Below are 26202 nucleotides of genomic sequence, written 5' to 3' on the forward strand. Positions count from 1 at the left end.
TAAGGGTGATTGTAAGGCTAGATTTTTTTAGGTTATTTTTTTCACTTATATTTCAAAGTCATTCTGTCATCAATAAGCCATTACTTAGTTTCTACAATCACAGAACCTAGAACCTATAAAAATGTCAGAATACTGCTACTGACTTTGTTCCAGGCTAATTTCCCCTATAACAAAGATATAGAACACAAAGAATACATGATGCTAACATTCCAGTTCATATGCAAAGTGGGCCCCTGGTTTTCTTGGGAGGCACATACTGTGTCTTTTTTATATAGGGAATATGCATTAATAAAACGCTAAATTCCCAGTTTAGTGTTTCAATATTCATTAATTTGAGGTATTACCCTGTTTCTTTTCATTCACTAAATAGCTTATATTTTTGTCATATGAATAAATAAATTAGCATAGATGAATTATGCCATATAGACAGTAGGCTACATGTTCAAATATGTATAGTGATAATGTATATATGTAATTTATATCATTATAGAGTCATATCAGTGATACATGCACATATATCAGTGATATCTCACACCACTATATACAGCATGATGTTTGTGATTGCTTAATAAACAAATGGTTCTAAGCTCTAGGGCAGTGATCCCCAACCAGTAGGTCGTGAGCGACATGTTGCTCTCCAACCCCTTGGATGTTGCTCCCGGTGGCCTCAAAGCAGAATCTTATTTTTGAATTCCAGGCTAAGAGGCAAGTTTAGTTGTATAAAAACCAGATGTACTGCCAAACAGAGCCTCAATGTAGGTTGACAATCCACACCGGGGCTACCAAATGGCCAATCACAGCACTTATTTGACACCCCAAGAACATTTTTCATGCATGTGTTGCTCCCCAACTCCTTTTACTTCTGAATGTTGCTCATGGGTTCAAAAGGTTGGGGATCCCTGCTCTAGGGCTTCATTTATATTCTAGTAACCATCTTGGCAGTCATTATCATTTCCTATGGCTTTACGTCGATTCATATCAAACATTAATCTTCTGCTATCAATTTCATTGCTTATTGATGCTCTCACGTCCTCTTCAGACTCACTGGAATCATTAGGTCTCTCTTCTCTTGATTCTGCACTTTCTCTAGAATTGCTTTCATCATCCTCTTCAGTTATGTTTTCTTTGGTGTCATAAACTGAATTGCTGGTAGAGTCTTCTCTAGAAACACTGAAATGTTCTTTTGACTTGCTGGAGGATTTACTGTCATGCACTGTGCCGTTTCCAAGCACAATGGATCTCATCTCTGTTGATTCACGGCTTTGAAGTTGTTCTAGTGTGTCATCAGTTTCCTCTGATTTGCTAGCACTCTGTTTTGAGTTAGTGTCAGGAATTTCCTCTGATTCTGTGCTCATATCTTCCCTTGATTGACTGTTATTATGTGTTTTAGCACCTGTTTTTAGCCTCTCACTCTCCTTTGAGTTACTCTGAGTTTGTTTAATCAGGCTAACTTCTTCTGATGAATGAGTAACCTCTTCCTCTGAGTGAATTGTATCCTCATTTGATTTAGTGGTGTCTTCTTCAGACTCTACTGAGTGTCTAATGTCCTCTTTGGACTCACTGATCTCTTTAGATTGTGACATATGCTCTTTTGACATGCTGATATGTTCTTCTGAGTGATTTAAATCCTCATTTGATAGACTCACATCTTTCTTTGGTTGCAGTGCATACTGTGTTAACTGGTTGATCCCTTTTGATGTGCTACTCTCCTTGGATTGAGTGTCTGACCCTTGGATCTCTTTTGATGTGCTACTATTCTCCTTGGATTGAGTGTCTGGCTCTTGGATCTCTTTTGATGTGCTCCTACTCTCCTTGGATTGAGTATCTGGCCCTTGGATCTCTCTAGATGTGCTACTACTCTCCTTAGATTGAGTTCTAAACTCTTTTGATATGCTTACATGTTCTTCTGAGGGATTCAAACCCTCATTTGATAGACTCACATCTTTCTTTGGTTGCAGTGCATACTGTGTTAACTGGTTGATCCCTTTTGATGTGCTGCTCTCCGTGGATTGAGTGTCTGACCCTTGGATCTCTTTTGATGTGCTCCTACTCTCCTTGGATTGAGTATCTGGCTCTTGGATCTCTTTTGATGTGCTCCTACTCTCCTTGGATTGAGTATCTGGCTCTTGGATCTCTTTTAATGTGCTCCTACTCTCCTTGGATTGAGTATCTGGCCCTTGGATCTCTTTAGATGTGCTACTACTCTCCTTAGATTGAGTTCTAAAATCTTTTGACATGCTTACATGTTCTTCTGAGGGATTCAAACCCTCATTTGATAGACTCACATCTTTCTTTGGTTGCAGTGCATACTGTGTTAACTGGTTGATCCCTTTTGATGTGCTACTCTCCGTGGATTGAGTGTCTGACCCTTGGATCTCTTTTGATGTGCTCCTACTCTCCTTGGATTGAGTGTCTGGCTCTTGGATCTCTTTTGATGTGCTCCTACTCTCCTTGGATTGAGTATCTGGCTCTTGGATCTCTTTAGATGTGCTCCTACTCTCCTTGGATTGAGTGTTTGGCTCATGGATCTTTTTAGATGTGCTACTACTCTCCTTAGATTGCGTTCTAAACTCTTTTGATATGCTTACATGTTCTTCTGAGGGATTCAAATCCTCATTTGATAGAGTCACATCTTTCTTTGGTTGCAGTGCATACTGTGTTAACTGGTTGATCTCTTTTGATGTGCTCCTACTCTCTTTGTATTGAGTGCCTGGCTCTTGGATCTCTTTAGATGTGCTACTACTTTCCTTAGATTGAGTTCCAAACTCTTTTGAGAGGCTTACATGTTCTTCTGAGTGACTTGCATCCTCGTGAGATTGAGAAGCATCTTCCTTTGATTGTACAACATCCTCCTTTGAATGACTGATCACCTCTTTTGACCTGCTGTTGGATTCCTTGGGTGGGGTAAAATATTGTTTAAATTTGATTTCATCTTTTGAGTGACTTGCATCCTTGGTTTGGGGAGTGATATCTTCATCTGAGTGAGTATCTTCAACGGAAATACTTACCTGTTTTTCAAATTTGGTATGAAATTTAAACATACTTCCTTGTAGTGTTGAATCTCTGTTTTCTAAGCTATGTGTATCATCAGAATTCAGATGGTCCTCTACAGATTTGCTACCAAGCTTTCCCATGTCTTTATTATTTGATATGTGCTTGACTTTGTTCTTGGCAAATCCTTTGGACTGCTTTTGATTTATGCCTTTTCTTGATTTTTTCTTCCTACTGATATTTGTCCTCTTTTCTTTTGATGTACTGACAGTTAAGTCTAGATTTATGCTAGAATCACTGGAGCTATGCAGCAATGGATTTGAATCATCATTTTGCATTGCTTCAATATCACATTCATAGCTGTGCTCTTGGCTAGTTTTAGTGTTTTCATTATCACCATTTTCTTTGCTGTTATCACCACAGTTGAAATTGTCTTTACTCTGTTTACTTTCCCCACTCTTGACAATTACATCATTGTCATAGTCATCATTGTGTTCATTTTGTTTTCCAACAATTGCATCACTGTTGTGGGCACTAGATATATTTGGAGCATCATAATCATTATCCTCATCATCCTCACTATCATCATTATCAGCACTCATAGCTAAATCAGTGGTATCTAGATGTGCATCATCTGAATGAGTGCTACTGCCATTCTCAGCTTGATCTTCACTTTCTGTCATATCTGCTCCGGCATGGGGTATACTGTCTGTTTCACTTTGCTCCCATACAGTCTGCGTAATGTCTTTACTGGTATCATCTGTTCCCAGAGTGAGCTGTTCTGTTATCTGTAACATTAAAATAATTATAATGGAAATTAAGCCTTTCTTGGATTATAAAGACACCCCAGATCTAGAATTGTTTTTTGTTTGTTTATAGACTAAGTTAAGTGTTTTATGTGCTGCATTTCAATTGTAGTCCTTATTACAGTATCCACTGCTTTCTGTACTTAAGATTAGTAAATAGTTTGCCTTTTCAACCAAAACAAATGTATTGCCAGGTCAAAGTACTTTACTTTATTACAGTTTTTTAACAGACCATGGTTAGGCAAATGCTATTCTGATTTCCCAGCAACAATTAAAGTCCCCCTAAAATGTAAATAACAGCTCCATACTCATAGTATAAAGGTATGGGACCTGTTATCCAGAATGCTTGTGACCTTCAGGTTTTTCTGTTATTTGAATCACCATACCTTAATTCTGCTAAAAAATAATTTAAACATTAATTAAACCCATTAGGAGTAGGGATGGGCGAATTTGACCCGTTTCGTTTCGCCAAATATTCGCCGCCAGCGAAATGTCGCCGACGGCCATTAAAGTCTAAGGACGTCAAAAAAATGTTGTTGCGCGGGGAATTTTTTTTTTGACGTGCGTCTTTATTTTTTGACGCAAAACACCATACAAGTCTATGGGCGTCATTTTTGTGGCGAAACAAGGCGAAAAAATGTGCCCATCCCTAATTAGGACTATTTTGTATCCATAGGCAAAATAATTAATAAGGATTAATTATATTTTAGTTGGGATTAAGAACAAGGCACTGTTTTATAATTACAGGGAAAAAGGAAATCATTTTTAAAAATCTGAATTATTTGATTAAAATGGAGTCTATGAGAGATTGCCTTTGTGTAATTTGGAGCTTGATTTCCTGATAATTGATCCCATACCTGTGCTGAAATTTTAGGATGGGTTAATACTATAGACATGCTCTCACTGCAATCATAACAAAAGAAGAATATCTTTACATGTGAAAAATCCTTCAGTGCTTAAACTAGTAGATCCAATGGTTGGACATGACCCCTGGTGTTTTAGAGGTCCTGGTGGGGGCACTGACTGATAAGCAGTATCATGTGGCCAAGTGACATCTAGGTGATACTCATTAGGTAATGTCAATCATAGCCATGCCCTTCCACCAACCTACGCTGCCAGGGTAATTACAAAGGCTTTTATACAGAGACTGACAGCTTACAGGTGGAAGGATGGGTAGGGTATGACAAAAGCCTAACTACGGTGCTTCTATAGAGCTTTTGTCTGAAACAAAGACATAAACAGGTTTCAAAATATGGTCAGATACGATCAGATTTTAGAGAATGTGACAGTTGAACTTATATTTGTCAACATAATTCATCTGACTATAAGTGAGGGTGGTGCTAGACAAAGAGATCCATAAAGATGAAGAATTTTAAGGTGTATATGAAAAGTAGAATTCACTAATTATCTATTATTCTTGAAAAGATAATAGATGTAATTCACTATCACAAGTGCAGTTGTGCTCCCGAAATGTACCCCCCCCCCTCCCAGTCAGTTGTACCATTCATTAAAGGAGTCGTCTAATTCTAAGAACATTTCAATTGATATTCATTTTTTATTCTTCAAATAGGGGCACTGACGCCATCTAAAAAAACAAATGCTCTGTAAGGCTACAAATGTATTGATATTGTTCTTTGTATTACTGATCATTATTATCATTAAAGGGGAAGGAAACCTCCTCAGCGCTAACCCCCCACCCCCCCACCCGTGTATTGCCCCCCCTCCCTCCTCCCCCCTGGCCTACCCCTCCCGCTGGGCAAATGCCCCTAACTTGTTACTTAGCCTTCTGCGCAGGTCCAGTCCAGGGAGTTCACAGGCGACATCTTCTTCCACGCGATCTTCTTCCTCCTTTGACCGGCGCATGCGCAGTAGGATCATTTCGCCAGTACGATCTACTGCGCATGCGCGTGACTTTTGGCGCATGCGCAGTAGATCCGTACCGGCGAAATGCTCCTACTGCGCATGCGCCAAAATGCCGGTCAAAGGAGGAAGAAGATCGCGTGGAAGAAGATGTCGCCTGTGAACTCCCTGGACTGGACCTGCGCAGAAGGGTAAGTAACAAGTTAGGGGCATTTGCCCAGCGGGAGGGGTAGGCCAGGGGGGAGGAGGGAGGGGGGGCAATACACGGGAGGGGGGGTGGGGGTTAGCGCCGAGGAGGTTTCCTTCCCCTTTAAGCCCTCCACTATTCATATGTCAGTCTCTTATTCAAATCAGTGCATGGCTGCTAGGATAATTTGAACCCTAGCAACCAGAAACTGGAGAGCTGCTAAATAACTTAAAAATCACAAATAATAATAAAAAAAAAATCATTTGCAAATTGTCTAAGAATATCACACTCTACATCATACTAAAAGTTAATTCAAAGGCGACTTTAAGATACCTGCATCAAAATGCACTCTTTTAACTTCCTTATAGTTGCACTCTGCACCATTATGTTCTTCCTGCCTCCCACTGAGAATACATTTACCTGTTCATCTTCCTCTGAGGCCTCGACTGAGTGGCCTACACCAGCAACTGCAGCTGAAACAGCAGTCAAATCATGGTCATCAGTGGCTACATCATCAGTCCCACTAATATCTTCTTCCTTATATTGGGAAGTTATGCCTTTCCTTGAATAATACTATTAAAAATAGGAAATTTCAGTTAGGTAGTAGGGCCTAACAATAAACCAATTAACAATTAAGATTTAAAAGGAAAGACAAATGTATATAGGCTACAAGAAGATCTGATATATAAATTACCTTCTGTTCAGTACTCTGGATGCTGGATTCTGATGATCTACTGTCTGTCTGCAAAATCACAGAAAAAAGAATCATACATTAAAATATAAAACATAATTGCTGCTATGAAGCTTTAACTGCATATTTTTCACCATCAGTATCTGCCATAACAGTGCATAATATATGCACCATATAACATGATAATTAGAGGGTATTACATTTTGAAGAAAAAAAAACATTTCATAATTTCTTTGTATTCTGAGCTTAATGGAACAGTAACACCAAAAAATTAAAGTGTTTTAAAGTAGTTAACATAAAGGGGCACATTTACTATTGGTCGAATAGCGAGGGTTAATTAACCCTCGATATTCGACCGTCAAAGTAAAATCCTTCAACTTCGAATATCGAAGTCGAAGGATTTACCGCAATTTCTGCAATTGACCGATCGAAGGAAAAATTGTTCGATCGAACGATTAAATCCTTCGAATCGAACGATTCGAAGGATTTTAATCCATCGATCGAACGATTTTCATTCGATCCCAATTTGTTAGGAAAGCCTATGGGGACCTTCCCCATATGCTAACATTGGTGTTCGGTAGGTTTTAGGTGGCGAAGTAGGTGGTCGAATTTTTTTTAAAGAGACAGTACTTAGATTATCGAATGGTCGAATGGTCGAATAGTCGAACAATTTTTAGTTTGAATCGTTCGATTCGTATTCAAAGTCATAGTCGAAGGTCAAAGTAGCCAATTTGATGGTCGAAGTAGCCAAAAAAATACTTCCAAATTCAAAGTATTTTTTATTCTAATCCTTCACTCGAGCTAAGTAAATAGTGCCCCTATAATATACTGTCAGCATGCACTGGTAAAAGCTGTGTGCTTCAGAATTACTACTATGGTTTATAGAAACAAGCAGACATTCAAGGAGAATAGGCACAGGATACATAGCACATAACAGATAACCTTTGTCCAATACAATGGTGTTATCTGCTATGTAACCTGTGCTTTTCCTCCTTTTTTACAGCTTGAATGGCTGCCCCCATGGCTACACAGCAGCTTGTTTATATAAACCATACTAGTCTTTATGAAGCAAATACACAGCCTTTACCAGTGCAGAGCAACAGTATTTCAATTACTCTGATACACTTTCAGTTGTTGGTGTTACTGTTCCTTTAAAGCATTTTGGATTGTTCGGTTGTTGCAGGAACACAAAAGGCTTTCATTTTCAAAAGCAGCAAAATCAGCATTGTCTGAGTTTACCTCAACAATTTCTGAGCTTTCGGATTGAGACTCATGAATCTGTTTAGAAAAAATACAATTTATAGTTAATAATTTGTAATCACATGTGAGACATCCACAAACATAAAGAACACTTAAGAATGTACAGGAGTGTTGCTTGTTATAGCCAATTGTATAATATAGTTAAAACACTAGAGCCATAAAGATGCCAAAATTATTTCTGCTCCAGTGCCCCAAAGTAACCAGGCAGGTTATATTAAAAAACTGATAGGTTGCTAAGGGTTACTAGACCATGCCATGTTATGGCATAGTCTCCAAGGCAAGCTAATGTGCATATACTGGAATGTGTATTGCTATGCAGCACAGGGGACATTAGAGGGAGCCCTCTATAGCAGTTCAGATAGTATCCTATGCATTAGGGATGATTCAGCTATGTGGAGCAGAGCTGGCAATTTATCATCTTATTTGTTATAGGGCAATAAGCTTTGTTCTTATTGGTTCAGTAATGTAACTGACAGTATTGCTTCACAGAATAGAAAGTTTATCTGTTTTGTGAAACTGCATTTTCATTTTGTTCCTTAAATGAATCCTGTGCTATAAAATCTTGCTTTCTGTCACAAACATCTATTTTGTCATTGAAACCTAACTTGACATGCACTAATTAGTTGCACTATTATATATTCTGTCCAAGTTTTTTTTACATAATTCATTCTGTAAGTAACTCTACACATAACTGGGTCTGTTACATGGATTTTACATTTGTGAGACAGATTGCTTGTTAAAATGTACAGAATGGAGTTGGTAATGTAACGTTATCCTTTTGTGCACAAACCAGATTTTGTTCTCATTCTTTAATAGAAATGGGTAGTTTGTATATTTTGTATCTGTGCATATGGTCCCCAATACTTATGTACCATGAGAGACATTCATTCTGCATACTTTTGTATACCGAAAGTATATGCGCTGCTAAAACCGAAAAGAGGAAACAGAACTCCCTGCAAGCCCTTCTTATCCCTTCCCCAGTCACTCCTCACTACTTAACGCAGCCTAGCCTTAAGTCCTGTTTACTAGCTCAGACAAATCTCCCCTCCTTTAACCCCTTAGTGTCCAGGGGTTCTTATAACCAATTGCACATACTCAGTAAAAAAAGTTCTACAGGTATTTAGCAAGAAATGGATTGTTTCAAATATAATTACCTAGGAACTTCTTGGAACATGTTTTAAATCTGTAAAATTGTTCTCAGTACAATTAATGCCCAACTGTGTTCAGATATCATTTTAGTAGAATACTGTATTGTTAATAGACTAACTATTCATTTTGTTTTATTCATCACAACCCTAAGAAAGTATTTTAGATGTATTTTTTAGGGATGCACTGAACCCCCGAATTCTTCACGAAAGATTCGGGCCAAATACTGAACTGAATCCAAATCCTAATTGTTTTGTGACAAAAACTCACGTGATTTCCCTCCCCACCTCTAATTTGCATATGCAAATTAGGATTCGGATTTGGTTCGGCTGGGCAGAAGGATTCGGCCGAATCCTGGATTTGGTGCATCCCCAGTATTTTTTAATTTATCAATTGATTTCTGTTCATGAATGAGTAGCAAGCTCAACTTACAGGAAAAGCCCAGACAAGACTTGAGAGGCAGATGCAAATAAATACAGTCTTCATGGTCACTTTTAGCATCTGTGATGGCAAAATATAACCACAGTTACCAATCATATTAGCAGCAAGTTTTAAAATTAGAATCAGCAAAAAACAAGAAAAACATTACAAGTGTTTTGAAAAATGTTCACACTGTTAGGCATCACCATTAAACAGATCACAGTATATTATTAGTCTCTTGTTTTGAACTCCTAGAGATCCTATGGATGGATACCAATTACATGCTCTTAGCTTGAGAAATGTAAGGAAATGTTAATAATAACAAAGTATTAGCCATAAAATAAACTAAAAAAGAGGGTGTAATTTAAAAGTAAATATAAGGGTGTGTAAAATGAAAGATGTCTGATATGAGCAGTTTAAAGCAAAATACAGTAGTGTTTCATGGACTACACTGAAACGTCTTCCGTATTCTTATGCACTTAAGTCACCACCAGTTTATAAATTCAGCCTCTACATCTGGCCATATTCTTCACACTAATCCATTATCCAAAAACTCGTTATCCAGAAAGCTCTGAATTATGGGAAAGCCATCCGCCATAGTCCATTTTAAGCAAAATGAATGCATGAATCCATTTTGGAGGTAAAACAACCCTATTTGGTTTATTTAATGTTGAAATTATTTTTAGCAGATTTAAGGTATGGTGATCCAAAATGCAGAAAGATCCTTTATCCGGAAAGCCCCAGGCCCCAAGCATTCCATATAATAGATCCTATACATGTTTATTTAGTTACTTTAGTGGAAGATCTAATTATCTATGCCTATGGGGGTCTCCTCGGCAACCATGGATACAGTTAGTTTCAGTTATGTTACCTCTTTACTTTTGCATAATCATTATTGCCAGGCACACTTGGTGGTATGGTAGAGCTCAAGTTAGCTGAGCTTACAATACTGAACTTACTATTACCAAGAGAGAGTCTATATTTTCGCTAAATCACATTGCAGTATACTGTAACTATATAAACCAACCAGTCTTACAGTATATAAACCATTCAGTTACAGAATAATAGTCCTTTGTTCTCAGTAATTCTATGAAAATGACAGGGTTTATATGAGAGAGAGCAGACTATGATCACCATTTTAAACCTAAAGTACATTTAAAAGTAGAACCTAGTTGTTATGATTTCAGTGAAATTGTCTTGTACTGTACTTTATTTTTTCGCTGCAGCTTGTTAACTTGTATTTACAATGCAATTTGTGGTTAAAATGGTATTCTCATCTAAAACGCTTTATGTTTTATCATATGTTAAATACAAAAATAACTCCCCTTCCTGAAAAAAAAATATATTTTTTAAAAAATATATTATTAGGGTTTCTGTAATGGCATAAAGCAATTGGAAGACAGTTTACAGAGCATTAAAGGGGTGCTTCATCTTTTTTTTTTTAAAAGGTAAGTTTTATTTAGTTTTAAACACAAAAAATACACACATAACAGACAGTCAAGCAGACCGGTTCATATAGATTATGCATAGGTACAGAAAATCGGCTGAACGTACAAGTCAACTACAAGCACCATAAAATAAACATTGCTATGAGACAATAATGGACTTCAGGGATAATCGAACACCCAAGGGACCTCATCGAGAATATAGGATGAGTGGAACCACCTCTAGTATGACCCAGACGGCCTGCACGACTACCGTTCAGTCAGGGAGGTTCGGATCTATATCAGCCCATGAGCCCCATATTTTGTCGAATTTCGTAGGCGAGCCCCTGGATTCATAGGTAAGTTTGTAAAGGGGTAGGGCATTATTAACCAGCTGCACCCACGCTCTAAGAGAAGGTGGTAGGTTACCCATCCAGTGCATTGCAACAGTTTTCTTTGCGTAGAAAAGGAGAATACGAAAGGCAATTCTGGGGTATTTGGCCGGGACCAGGTCTTCTAAGACCCCCAACAGACAAACGGATGGGGTGATAACCCTCGGGAAGTCAAGGTTATCAGCTAGAAAGTTAACCACTCGCGTCCAGAAGTGTAAAATCAGTCGACATTCCCATAGAAGATGGAAGAAGTCTGCGCCTGGTTGCTGACACCTCGGACAAATGTCAAGGGGGATTCGGCCCATTTGCTTGAGACGTACTGGGGTTATATACACATGGTGTAAAATTTTATATTGGACCAACTTATCCTTGAGAGAGATAAGGCCGGCGTACACATTATCTATCGCCTCCTCCCAGTCCTCCTGTGTAAGACCCGTAATTTTATCAGTCCACCATTCTTGAGTAATCAGAAAGGGTTTAGGTCCAGAGAGTAGAAGTCGGTGGTATAGCCGGGACACCAATTTGGAAGGGCTAGGGTCACGGAGGGTTTCCTCTATGGCCAGGGAGGACTGTTGGGGGGCAAGGGAACCAAATTGGGAGTAAAAAGCATGCCTAAGCTGAAGGTATTGAAACAACAAAAGTGGCGTCGGGTGGGTCTTACGCTGAAGAGCACAATATGTGGGAAACACCTGGGGATCAAGAAGATCTTGTAAGCATTTAATGTCTCTGTTAGGCCAAAATATGAAATCCGGGAGATATCTGAAGTGAGGTAGGTATGAGTTACCCCACAAAGGTAGGTTTGGGGACAGTTATGGGGGAGCATGGCCCAAAATTTTAAGGGCTACCTGCCAAGATTTGTGAGGGGTGGTCAAAGTAGTTGGCAGGGGACTGTAATCCCTAAGGGAACGGTATGGAAAATGTCAGAGACCTTCCCAGGAGGCTACTAGGAGAGCCTGTAGCTGCGAGTTTGGGTTGTACGGGTCCGGATAAAAGCACCAGTGCAGGTAGTAAAGTTGTGAAGCCAGATAATATAGATAGAAATTGGGGAGAGCCCGGCCCCCCTCCTCACACGGGGCACATAACCGGGTCCAAGCAATTCTGGGTGTTTTATTATTCCAAAGGAAGGGGATCATGATCTGGTTTAGACGCTTGAAGTAGTGTTTAGGGAGGTATATGGGTGCATTATGGAGCAAGTAAAGGATTTTGGGAAGATAAATCATTTTAATAAGATTGACTCGGCCCCATAGAGATAAAGGTAACTTCGTCCAACGGGTTAGTGTGGTGGTCAGATTGGTGAGAAGGGGGTCCAAGTTGAGGGAGACATACTTGGAAACATTTGCCTGGATTGTCACGCCAAGGTATTTGAACTGAGTGGCCCACTCTAGGGGGGTCTCGGCTGGCAAAGGTCGAAGTTGGTCAGGGTCAATGGGGAAGAGAACAGACTTGTCCCAATTCACCCGCAAGCCAGAGAAAGAGCCAAATCGGTTGACCAGGTCTAACAGGGCGGTAAGGGAGTCGTTAGGGTCGGCCAGGTAAATGAGAAGATCATCAGCAAATAGAGAGATTTTTTCTTGTATAGTGCCGAAGGTTAAGCCTTTTATCCGAGGGGACTGCCTGATCAGTATCGCCAGAGGTTCAATCGCAAGGGCGAATAAGGCCGGGGAAAGGGGGCAACCCTGTCTCGTACCTCTCGTTAATGCAAAAGGGGGCGATATGAGGCCATTAACTCTAACTCGCGCCGTGGGGTTCCTGTAAAGGAGCTTGATCCAAGTTAAACATCGGGGGGGGGGGGGGGGTTCATCTTTAAGTCATCTTTTAGTATATTATAGAATGGCCAATTCTAAGCAAACGTCAACCAGTCTTCATTATTTGTTTATATTTTTTTATTTGCCTCTTTCTTCTAATTCTTTACATCTTTCAAATAGGGGGGTTCCCTGACCCTATCTAAAAAAACAAATGCCTTGTAAGGATACAAATGTATCATTATTGCTGCTTTTCATTACTTATCTTTCTATTCAGGCCCTCTCCTACAAATATTCCAGTCTCTTAACCAAATCAGTGCATTGTTGCTAGTGTAATTTGGACCCTAGCAACTAGATTGCTGAAATTGCAAACTAGAGAGCTGCAGAATAAAAACCACAAATAAAAAAAATTAAAACCAATTGCAAATCTTCTTAGAATGTTACTCATAAAAGTATCCATGATACTGCTAACATAACCTTGGGATTTTTTAATAGGTACATGATGCCTTATACTCCCTAAAAAATAATGTCCACCTTATTCCATGGTGATGTTATAAAGTAAGCCTTTGCAGTCTGTTGGCATAAATTTAATTTGGAGGGAAGCATCCTGCCCACCGGTCTCCTGTTGGTTGGTTGCTGTGTGTGTTTCTCCAAATGTTCCTCTGTTAAAAATACACTTGTTAAAGGAAGAGAGGCTTCATTTAACCTCTATTTGCCAGGCAGACTTGGCAGGTGAATGTCAGCTTTATATTTTTAATAAATAAATATATAACCATATATTAGGAGCAATTACATTTTACATCCATGAGAGTGATGAGTCATGAATGACTTTCAGGAGGAGGGGTCGCCGACCCTTTAAACTGTTAGTTGATACATTTTGTATCTTTGTACTTGCTTAGCAGAAGCCTTGAGTTTCATTAAAGGCAGTTGTCAGAATTGATACAATAATTGCTAATACTGCTGCTGAAAAATGTATCAACTAAATGTTGCAAAACAGTTCAGAGTCTGCCCTGAATTACTGAGTTGCCAGATTGAAACAGCGGAGACAAAGACATTAATCTTTAAATTCAGATTTTAGAAAAATTTCGAAAATTTAAAATGGAAAGTAATTGAAAAAAGTCTTTTATTTCTGGTGAACAATCTGAAAACAACTGAACTAAAAAAGTGTTTGTATAAGGTGAAGAACCCCTTTAAATGAGAACTAAACCCTAACAAAAGAAGTAGACTAAGGTGCAAATTCACTAACCTGCGGAGTTGCGATAGCGCAGGCTTCGCCGCACTTCACCAGGTGAAGTTTCGCCATGGTGCCGCTAATTCACTAAAATCTGAAGTTGCGCTCAGGGAGGCAAGGTAGCAAAGTTGCGCTAGCGTTAATTCATCAAGGAAAGCGCAGTTACGCTAGCGATGCCTAATTTGCATATGGCAACAAGTTAAAGTACAATGGACGTATATGTAGCAGCAAATACATTACACTACACAAGCCTGCGAAAGCTTCATATAATAAAATAGAGTTGTTATATTGCCCTACACATGTGGCCACTGTATAGTTTAGGTACCATATGTTAGGAAATGTAGGGGGGAAGGAGGGTACCCCAAAAAAATGTACGATCTTTTTCAGCCTATCACCCTTAAAAAAGGAAAACACCCAGCGTTTTTTGGGACTTAAAAAAAAATTCAACTTTTTTTGAAGCAATCCCTATCTACTCTATTGCACTTCGCCTGGTCTGAGGTGGCGAAGGCAAGTCTGGCGCAAGAGGTAATGTTCATTAAAATGTGCAAGTTTGTGAATTACCGTAGTTACGTCCCTTCGCCTGGCGTAAGGGTGCGAAGTAGCGCTAGAGTAGGTACACTTCGCTATCGAATTTACGCCAGCACTCGTTAGTAAATCAACAAAGTAACGAAATTACGTCACGCTGGCGAATTTGCACCAACTTTAGTGAATTTGCCCCTAGAAATGTTGTACCAGCCCAGGACAACCACATCCCTTTAGCAGGAAAGAGCTGTGTCTCCAAAGATGCCCCAGTATCTCCCCATGTTATTTTATGCTGATGCATTGCACATGCTCTGTGCTGCTGTTTACTTAGCTTAGGGACCCACTCACAATATGCAGTACAGATAGAATATAAATGTCACAGTACAAGGCTGATTAGTAATTAATACAGATAATGACTACAGGGCAGCACATAAATCAGTACAACTAGCACCAGAATTTAATAATCAGCCCTGTAGCATCAGCTTATATTACAGGTCAACCTAATTTTTTGCTTGATAATTTGCAACGACTCCTAAGCTTAGCTTCTCAACAGCTTCTTTCTCCACTCATTGCTGCTGTTGAGAAGCTGAAACTTTAGGCTGGTGTAATACATTCAGTATGTAAAACATGGCATTTTTAACCATATTAATTTTTAGGGTTTTGTTCTCCTTTAAACTAGTCCTGTTTATTTAGATGGATGCTTTACTACAGTAGATTTATAGTACTGCAACTATTTTAACATTTGGGGTTCTTCTCTCTAAGGGGCACATTAACTAAAGAGTGAATTGTGTTTTCTGACGACTTTAGCTGCATTTCAGCAGGCACATTTTTGCTCAGGCGAAAGATCGTAAATCTGCTGATTTAATTTGTGTGAAAGTTTCAATGTGTTACCCTTTTCACCAAAATCTATTTTGCCAGGTTCTGACTTGCAAATTTATACAATGAAGCTACATTCTCAACATAATTTTGCCTGTGACACATATCCTGTATTCCAAAAAAGTCATAAGCAAAATTCAAAACACTGGTGTTTTTACATATTTAAGTGGGATTATGTTTCTAAATTGTAACTGTTCAAAACATCTTATTTACACTTTTTTTTAACATTTGAAGCTCATGTCACATTTGTTTTAAGGTGGGCTAATTGCCTAGGACAATAGAGGATCTCTGTCTTCATTTTGCTTCCTTGGACATTTTTAATAAAAAGTGGCCACTTCCAGCAATTTCACCAACATCACTAAGGGTAAGGCCAGATTCGGAGATTCGGGGAGGTTATGTCGCCTGGCGACTAATCGCCAAGTCTTATGCGCGACTATCTCCCCGAACTCCTCGTCTGGCCTTACCCTAATAAGTACATACATATAGACCCACTGAATTTAAATGATGTAAGTGTAAAGAAGAAAGTAAATGATGGTAGGATGGGGTTGCAATTTTGAATGCACTTTGTATATGATGCAAAATTAACTTTATATGAGCAGCAAAATATATTGTCTCCTTACAGACTGACATCTGGAATAAGACTGATTTTTGGAGAGAGAGAGTTAGTGTGCCAAGGGGCCTGTGAGGGACGACTGTGTCTGGAAAGTGACGTCAGTGAAAAAGGCTGATTGTAAATTAATCTTTAATCCCGAACTGTGAGTAACATGGTGTTAACCTTCTGCTGACTCTGGAGAGGTTCTCGGGTAGTCAGGAAGACTACAGTCTCATCTGTGAGATACTTTTACATATATTTGTGTTGCCTTATTATTATTTTTCAGCATTTTTTATTTTCCCATCACTCACATAAGAAACATGTTTGCCTACCATGTCAAAAGCTAATCTCCCACAATCAGGGGCAATTCTGTCCTTACCACTGCCCTGCGTCAGCCTACCCAAGGCTGCAAGTCTTCTTTAAAAACGTAATTATTGGCTCTTTAATTTACCAGCAGTGGTTTTTGCTGCCCAAAACTTTGTTAACTTACTTGGGGCAAGTATCTTAACTTGCATCATGGCAATGCCATACATACTTTCATATTGAGTGCCACTTTTTTGTATTTCTATAAATTCATTGGCATGTGCATCCAGGCATTTGACCATATTGTGAGTGCAGTTATTATAACATATATAGATAGTGGGAAGATTCGCTTTTGAAATGGTAGGAAAGCAGGTTTCTTAGGCCTGGTGCACATGCTGTAAACACTGGCAACATATAAACCATGGACTAGTGTTTAGTACACTGAGGTCAGGAGCAACATTGGCAATACAATTGCCCCTCCATTGACTTTAATGCTAATCAAATGGACCCTGCAGGTGCAAATGTTGGTCAGGCAATTTTAATTGAAATCATTGGAACAGCAATTCCCAGTATTTTGCTGCCCACTGAGCACTTTTTTAGGAAGTGCTTAGAGTTATGGTTGTTAGACATTTCTAAGTTACTTTATCATGAATTTATAATCAGGCTGCAGAGCAATACTGCAGTAATTATACAGTTTCCAGAAAAGTGTTTACATCATACATAAAATGAAATAAACATTACCTGTAAATATGGAGTATGTTCCAGTAAAGCTTGATGCAGGTAACCTTCATCTGGACAATACTAGACATGGAGTAATATATTTTCTTGTCATCATAATTTAAAGTTTTACTTGTAAAGTTGGAATATAAACAGTATAACAGATAGCCTTTGTCCAATCATCTGCTAAACAGCAGCCATGACATCACAAGGTGCCTCAGTTATTATAATACACCCACATTTCCTCCAGACTAAGGGGTGAATTTCCGCTATAAAGTGCTTGTGGTTTAGAAATGACTATACCAGCTTTCATTTAATTAGATACCCAGCCTGGGCTTTATTTTAAGACTGTGGACTTTCAGTACACTAGATTTCTCTGAGCCATTTCCCTCCATGCAGGTCAATTTAGTGATAAACTATAGAAAGGTCAGTATTTTATTCCAGAAAAACTCCACCTACTGTATATATAACATTACACATATGGAATCTATTAAAGCTAAGAACCTTATTTTTTTAATGCTTCCATTTTTTGTGCAATAATAAACCCCAGTACCGTTTACTAGATGGTTAATACGCTGCATATATCCATGTTGGTGCAAAATAACCATATTGGGTTTATTTAACTGTCGATTGTTTTGTTAACCTCCAAAGTATAGTATCCACTGTTTCATAAAAACTTTTCCAAGCATTCCACAAATATCACATACCTGAATTTATATATGTTACCTTGTGTGCATGAGAAAAGTTGGAAGTAGACAAACATTTTGTTATCTATGCCCTGCAAGCCTGGATTAAGATAGGTGTGAAACTTGAACTGGCACTAGAATCCATTTAAAAGTTAAAAGTTTTACACTGGCCTACTTTTGTGAGTTTTAATAATGACATTACATTAGGGCTCATTTACGTCTGCAAACACAGTACACAACTTGCACTTTTACCTGCAGTAAGTTGTGCCTAAAACCACTTTCATTAAAGATACTTTATAATGCACTTTTTGCACTTCCATAGTTACCCTCTGCACTGCTCAGTCTTTCCTGTCTTTCGTACTGCATCGGGTGCTGCTGTGCCTATTGATGCAGGGGAACCATGATGCTACCGCCATCTCCTGACCAGGCCGTAGCTCAGGGGTTCCAACAGCTCCCTATGTCAATAGACAAGGCACATTTGTACAAATATAATTGGGTTCAGATGTCAGTCGCACACCAAACACCAGAACGGGTGTGAGCGAACACTAGAAATAATGCCAGACGGAGTTCAAAATTTTTTATTGCAACTGCGGACACATAATGGTAGAAGCACAATTGTGTCAGGGGGTTATATGACTTTGTTTGTTGCATCTGTGTAAGTGACCTGAACTTAGTCTACATTAACATGTTCTAGTCACTTTGGAACTTCCTCCTGAGTTAACCAGCCATCGCATTATTAAAATTAGTGCCTTACACTTCTTCCCTTGGCCTTGAAAAATGACCCCTTATGTCTCACCTTCATAATAGCACTGATGTCGCAGAAGGTATTGACATCAACTCCCATGCTTACAATTGCATTCCATATTTATTTCTCCTCACTTTTTCACATTTTAGTCTACTTAAAGGAGACATTTTGTGTAAAAAATAAGAATGTACCAGTGCATTATACTCATTTAGATAGAGAAGAATTGTGCTTAAAAAAAGTAGTGTTTCATGCTGATTTATAGAATATTTTTGCAAAAACCCTAATAAACACCCCCTTCTATTCCCCTTCCGGCTCCCTGAATTCCCAGGCTGTGCAGAGGAGCCGGCGGCACTCGGCTCACTGCACTGTAGGACATGAACCAATCAGCAACTAGCAGGACCTTATAGGAAACTGAAGCCTGTTTTTGCTGGTGTGACTGCAGGGCTGTGATTGGATGTCCCCTTCCTACTGTGCTTCTGGCAGGGGCTGTTAGGACATGCCCACCCCTCATTTGAAACAGGGACCAGTGAACATCTATAGGGAGCTCTACTAAAGGGGCTATTTTTAAAGATAATATAAATTGAAAAACCATGAAAAAAATAAAAACCATACATTACTCATAATTGCCTACAAAATTAGTTGTTTTTTTTTATCCTATATGTCTCCTTTAATGAATCTGCAAATTGAGCTAATAGTTGAGATAATGCTAAACTAATTCCTAGAATCGCATATAGTCTTCTTGTACTGACGATGTTACATAATATGTTACAAAACAAACTGATACAAGCAGGACTGGAACTAGGGACACATGCCTAGGGTGTTGAGGGGATGCCAGGCAAGTACCTCTTTTCTCCCTACCCCTAGTTTGCAGCTCCTGTACAAACTTATCCCCACTTGCTCGCCAGCATGTCACTCATGGCCCACCATACCTGCACAACCACGAGAGCAGGGGATAGGGTAGGCGCTAGATAGAAGCCCTTTGCCTGTAAGAGCAATTTGATGGTGGGAAATTGTCCAGTAAAATCTTTTTATTTGATTATATATGCTGGAGTGTATTGACCTCCTTTCTGTTACTTATTTCAGAACACAGACTGGGCATAATGTGAGTTATAATGAAGTATGTTATACCCACCCATTTAGGTATGCAGAACATAAATCCTAGGAAGTAATTCACTTATCCTTTATGATGAGGCTGATAGAGGATTGATAAACTACAGTATATGTGCTAGGTGGAGATCTGATGTAAGAAATTAACTCACAGCATCCACAAGTGCCCTTTCACCACTGGTTTAAGTATATAAAAACAGCTGGGGCCCTCCTGTTGTAGATAATGGTTGAGCAACATAAAGTTCTCAGCTGCTACTGGATTACTACTGCCATAATTGCTTAAATGATGTTGATGTGTGGTTTTGCCAGTACAATTGATGAAACCAACCTATTTACACAGCATATGCAGCACTTGGAACACATGTAGCTGTTCCAAATGCTCTGCCGCTCCTCTTTTTGCTGGAAAAAACCTTTCCTAGTCCACTGCCCCCAACTCTTATCCAGAGTGCTTGACGTTGGACATGAAACTTTCTGGATAAGGGATCATTCTGTAATTTGGATCACCAAACCAAATGTTGGTATGCATCATTTAAACATTAAATAAACCTAATAGCATTTCTTTACCACAAATTTGGATTGATGCAGATTAGTTAGGGTTTTATAATGATTTTATTAGGACAAGGCACTGTTTTATTATTACAGAGAAATAATTATGAAAAATTAGAATATGACTATTGTGAAGGACCTAATTGGCCCTTTACAATTCAAAATGTTAATTCTAAATTGTAATTCTAAATTGTAATTCTAAATTCTAATTCTAAATTCTAATTCTAAATTGTCTGGAAAATTGATCTCCTTAATAAGGAATTCCATATTTGTACTAGAAGTTATATAGGGTTGTTGTGAAATAAAGTTGTTGTCTGTATAAATGGAGCAAAGTTTATTAACGTATTTGGAACAACAGAGAAACATTTACTTTAAAGTTTATGCCTGAAAATTGGATCAGTTATCCTGAAACCCATTATCCAGAAAGCTCTGAAGGAAAGGCCACCAGACTCCATTGTAATAAAATAAATAATTTTTTTTTTAAATTAGTGCTTTTTTTGTATAATCATACAAGAATGCTTCTGTTGAAATGACGTTCAGTCACGAAACGCGTTAAGTTAGTTCCTCTGCCTGCTCCCACTGATGTATTTTAACATGGATGTATAAAGATTCAACTGCTTTTAATCAAGTTTGGTTTCCCCGCAATGGTCCGGTGATGTTACCCTCGCTATCTAGTTGCAGGACAGAACTGATTGCTTTTAAATAAAATTGCAAGCGTGTGGCCCTGAATTTTCAAAATACCGTTGTACCCTGTAGGGTGGAAGGATGTCCTTATTTGGTGCATTAGCTGTTTGTATCTTCACCACGGTTGTTATTTCTGCGTGATCCCTAACTACAGCAACCACAGGACGAATCATATAATTATCATTGGTTTTAGTGCAGACAGAACTTTGTGTATGGCTATTACATATATGATGCAAGAAATAGTTAAGATGATAGTGCAGGATTTTAGAAGCTCCAGATGACTAGTTGTGTGCTTAGTGATATATAGTTAGATTGTATTTAAGGTTGTATGATGGAGGGGCAGCATGTATGTGCCGGCGGTTAATTGCAGATGTCATGGTATCCATTTCTAGTGCGAAAACCGAACTGAAATGTTTACTTCTCATGAGACCAACTGCAAAATGTATAAAAATAAAAATGCTCAACGGAAAATGTTTGTTATAAATATATTTAAATACAGAGACTGGGCACACACAGCCCATCAGTCCATGTTCAATCTGACTGTCTGTGTTATGGTCCTGGTCTTGGCATCAATGGGAAGTCTGTTTTATTATCCCTCAACTGGGCCATTAGCTGTGAACTAGAAAAATGTAGAACAGGTACTCGAATGACTAAGCGGCCAATTCATTAATTTCGAGTGAAGGATTCGAAGTAAAAATACTTCGAATTTCGAGGTGTTTTTTTGGCTACTTCGACCTTCGACTACGACTTTGAATCTAAGGATTCAAACTAAAAATCGTGCGACTATTCGACCATTCGATAGTCGAAGTACTGTCTCTTTAAGAAAAAATTTTGACTCCCTAGTTCGCCACCTAAAAGCTACCGAACCCAATGTTAGCCTATGGGGAAGGTCCCCATAGGCTTGGCTAAGTTTTTTTTGGTCGAAGGATAATCCTTCGATCGTTGGATTAAAATCCTTCGAATCGTTCGATTCGATGGATTTAAACGTTCGATCGAACGATTATTCCTTCGATCGAACTTTTTGCGCAAAATCCTTCGACTTCGATATTCGAAGTCGAAGGATTTTCATTCCCAGTCGAATATCGAGGGTTAATTAACCCTCTATATTCGACCCTTGATGAATTTGCCCCTAAGTATTGTGAACACGAAACGCATAAGGCTGTAATAATGACATAATAAAGACAGATTTTACTTTATTACTTTGCCTGGTGGAAGACTGCTCATTCGAGTGCCTGCTCTACATTTTTCCGGTTTTGAATTGCTCCCTTTGCTGAAGGCTCAGGGTGGTGCACCTAGGCCTCTCCCTTCCTTTGGTGAGTTATTTTGATACTAAGGACTACCTGTATGTGTATTATCCATTAGCTCTGACCTGACTGAATGTTTACATTAGAGTGGTCAGGCACGGCCACATTAAGATAGAGAAGAAGACTTTCATGCAAAGAAACTGAGGAAATGATCTCCACTGTTTGTGAACCATTCAGGCAGTACAGTAGGCATAGATCTCTTCCAACCATCTTCCCTCTGGTGCATGGACAGGAATATTTGTGCATTAGTCAATTGCCTAGGACAGGGTACCCCCTTCTCCCAGCTGTGGTGGTGGGCAGAAAGATTTTTTTTAAAAAAAAAAAAAGTTGCAGTTCTATATAGGCACCCAAGGTCTGCACCTCTAGGCGCATGTGTTTGGGTGCATATATAGAAAATATGACCCTGGTACAACAATATTTATGGAGTGGATATGTCCACATTTGAATCCTGAAAATAAGTTGCTGCAATTCTACTGAACCATGAACTAATAAGTAATAGACAAAATGTAAATAAGTACACAAAAGATGCATATATGTACCTAAATTTGGAATGAATGTTACCAATGTGTGTGTAGCTTGCCCTCATTTATAGGACCTTCCATATCAGTTATTGCTGGACTACAATTCCCAGCATTGTCTTTCATATCAAGAGACAAAGCATGTTGTAAATTGTAAGTGCATAAGTGAAAAGTGCCTGTTCTGATATCTAAATTAGAAAAGCCCACATTGCCTTGTCATAGCCCCATATACGATGTCACCATACAGTTCCCTTACATCACTGACCCATCCCTAAAATGTCAAAAGGTGGCAACCCTACATGTATGTGTCTAACCTACATGTTGCAAAACACGATCAGTTTATTGAATGTAACACAATTAGATCACCTTAAAATGAACTGTTAGTATGTTGTAAACAGTTGCTCTTCATTTAATATTGTTTTTTAACTGCTAACTTTCATTCCTCTACATATTTATATATATATATATATATATATATATATATATATATATATATATATATATATATATATATATATATATACATATCAGATAAGCCATGCTGTGGCTATATATATATATATATATATATATATATATATATATATATATATATATAAATATATATATATATATATATTGTTATGCACCTTAACAGAATTAAAATTTTACTTAATATACAGGTATACAAACAGACGCACATGCAGCATCCGTTGTCTCAAAGCCCTTTATTTTGAAAGCTCTGAATTGAGAGAAGGCCATCTCCTATAACAGGCTGAATTTTAATAAAAAATTCCCATTTTTAGAAATGATTTCCTTTTTCTCCTTGAATTTATTTAATGCTTACATGATTTTAGTAGACTTAAATGTATGGTGATCCAAATTACAGAATGATCCCATATAACCCCAAGACCCAAGCATTCTAGATAACAGGTTCCATTCCTGTGCATATGCAAATGTTAATACCTATACAAAAGATTTTGCAAAATATAACAGCAGTGTAATATAATCAGGCACAGATACTGGATCCATCATCCTGAAAACTGTTATCCAGAAACCCGTTATCCAGCTCTGAATTAAGGGGATATAAGTAATCCTTAATTAAGGCAAAACTAGCCTTTTGGGTTTATTTTGTTTTTTAATTATTTTTTAGCAGACATAGAGATCCAAATTACTGAAAGACCCCTTATCCAGAAAACTTCAGGTCCCGAGCATTCTGTATAACAGATCCAATATCTGTACCTGTCTTTATTACAGATACAACATGCATGTGGCATTTAATTTCATGTAAGAGTTAAAATTGCTGCCTACTCTGCTATTCTAAATAAACATATTTATAATATACAGCTGGATGAATTACTTTATGTGTGTGTAACACGGGAGAAGGCCAAACCAAAACCCAAAAATACAGAGGCAGAGTCTGTCTACCACAGATATAAATATAGGCTGGAAGGCCACCCTCAGTCTAGAATTTATATATAGCCCCATCCCATGTAGTCAGGTACTCTGCGATTATATTCTAGTTTTATCGCTGTGTATTTTCTGGTAGTGTGACTGTAGAGGGTAATGTGGAGCCCTAAAAATAACCACTCAATGATTCCAAAGACAAACAAACATGCACATCCATACGGATTCGAAAAAACACTTCCTATCGCTGATAGTTTTATAGTGTGGATAATATTGCAAGGGCAATAGGGGTAGTTTTCGACTGTAAATGCAATGAGCAAAGTGCAATGTCAGTTGCAATTGTGATGTTTTCCCCCCATAATGGTAGTGTAATTGTCATTGTACCTGAGAGTGACTTGTGCACCCTATTGTTTTAGCACAGCTGTGCTAGGGCAATTGATACAGGTCATTTTGGGAACCCTGGAGCTACCTGGTTTGGAGGTAGTTGTAGCTCCAGGGTTCCCCTGTGTTAGCAAGCACAACTGTGAAAAACTTGGAACAGAAAGCAAGAAGAAGGCAATGGATGCAATACAGAAGTGCAAGGAGTACCTGGTGATGCAAGCAGTTTTAATGAATAGTATTTTTCAGCAACTGACTGCAGCCAAGTGTAAATGCAGTAAGTAAATTACATTAACAGTGATTACAAACATTCTAATGTGTGAAGAAGAGACATGCCTTGAGCTGTCCTGACTGTATTGGCCAGAGGCGGTGCTGAACACCATCAGATATGTGTTCACTTTAGTAGCTAAAACATCACAGAACTCGAACAGTTCCCTTTTGCTTATTTTGGCAGTAGGGATGTTACTCTCCCGCCCATTATTCAGTTAAAGGCATTGGAGACAAGCACTACAAGCATATTATATACAGCAAGATGCAGTGGGACATTAGGATTAGAATGCACGCAGGGTAAACGTATTGCCATTTCACTTCTAATGCTCCAGAACATTTGGTAGGATAGATTCTGTGTCATTTTATATATTCTATATCTAGTAGAAGTAAAACTGGACTTGCTGAATAATCATTGAAGCTTCTTCAGTTCAACTGACTGGTACGGGAAATTGTCGGCATAGAAACTCTTCCAATAATCCAATCACAATGGAGCAGTGTAACTATCATATATATATATATATATATATATATATATATATATATATATATATATATATATATATATATATATATATATATATATATATATATTATACAAAAATGGACAGCACTCACGAGTAGTATGCAAAAAGGTTATATTATAGTGAAAAAAGCATATACAAGGAAACAAACAAACTGCTTGAGTTCTGCATGGCTGGGTAGGGCGGGGGCTCCTTCTGCTGTTCATAAGTATTATTTTTTCCCTGACCATCAGTTAGGGACCGTCTGACAAGACCTATCCACAGGAGTAAATGAAGGGACAATTTCACTACAGTCAGGTTTCTTATAAATATGGTACACATATTATAATTATAATTAAAGTATATTGGAGATAGGTTTCTTTTTCATTAAAGAAAGTAAAAATTGGATTTTATTTTTTTGCCTTTACATGCCCTTTAAATTGGGTCCAGTTCCTGGGAAATAGGGATGGATGGGAAGCCATATTAGTATAAAAAAAATGTACAGTTTTGGGGAGATTCCTGACTTCTAGAGATCCGAAACCCACATCCCTACTAAACAGAATGTTTAAAGTACTATATCAGAAATGAATATACTTTAGGTTTCAAGGAAAATAAGGCCCCTTATAGTTAGGTGACTCCTATAGCTTTATAAAATGTTTCACTTTGGATCTTTCAAATATATCACTACTCCCTAAACAATACATTTACCCAGAAAACCTCATATTTTTAAAACCTACTGAAGAAATTTAAATAGGTAAATACTGTATATATATCTTTCTGCTCCAATCGACCTTATTGCAATCCTATGGAAAAGGTAGCCTTTTTTCCCTTGGGGAACTCATTTCATTTATTAATACATATGCCTTTTAATACACAGCTGGTGCAGGGACTACTTTAATTGCCCTTTTAGCTGAATTG

General features: G+C 38.2%; 1 protein-coding gene across 1 annotated transcript; it reads right to left on the reverse strand.

Moving 5' to 3' along the window:
- Positions 1 to 833: 833 nt before the first annotated feature.
- Positions 834 to 17288, reverse strand: LOC108696526 (kinesin-related protein 4). The gene is made up of 6 exons (XM_041590907.1): positions 17185 to 17288; positions 9374 to 9442; positions 7775 to 7813; positions 6539 to 6586; positions 6265 to 6417; positions 834 to 3779 (listed from the first exon to the last, which is right to left on the reverse strand). Exons 2-6 carry the CDS (start codon positions 9440 to 9442, stop codon positions 924 to 926), a joined length of 3165 nt encoding a protein of 1054 aa, XP_041446841.1. The 5' UTR covers positions 17185 to 17288; the 3' UTR covers positions 834 to 923.
- Between the last annotated feature and the right edge of the window lie 8914 nt (positions 17289 to 26202).

This window comes from Xenopus laevis, chromosome 1L (genome assembly GCF_017654675.1).
Source record: "Xenopus laevis strain J_2021 chromosome 1L, Xenopus_laevis_v10.1, whole genome shotgun sequence".
Classification (NCBI taxonomy): Eukaryota; Metazoa; Chordata; class Amphibia; order Anura; family Pipidae; genus Xenopus; species Xenopus laevis.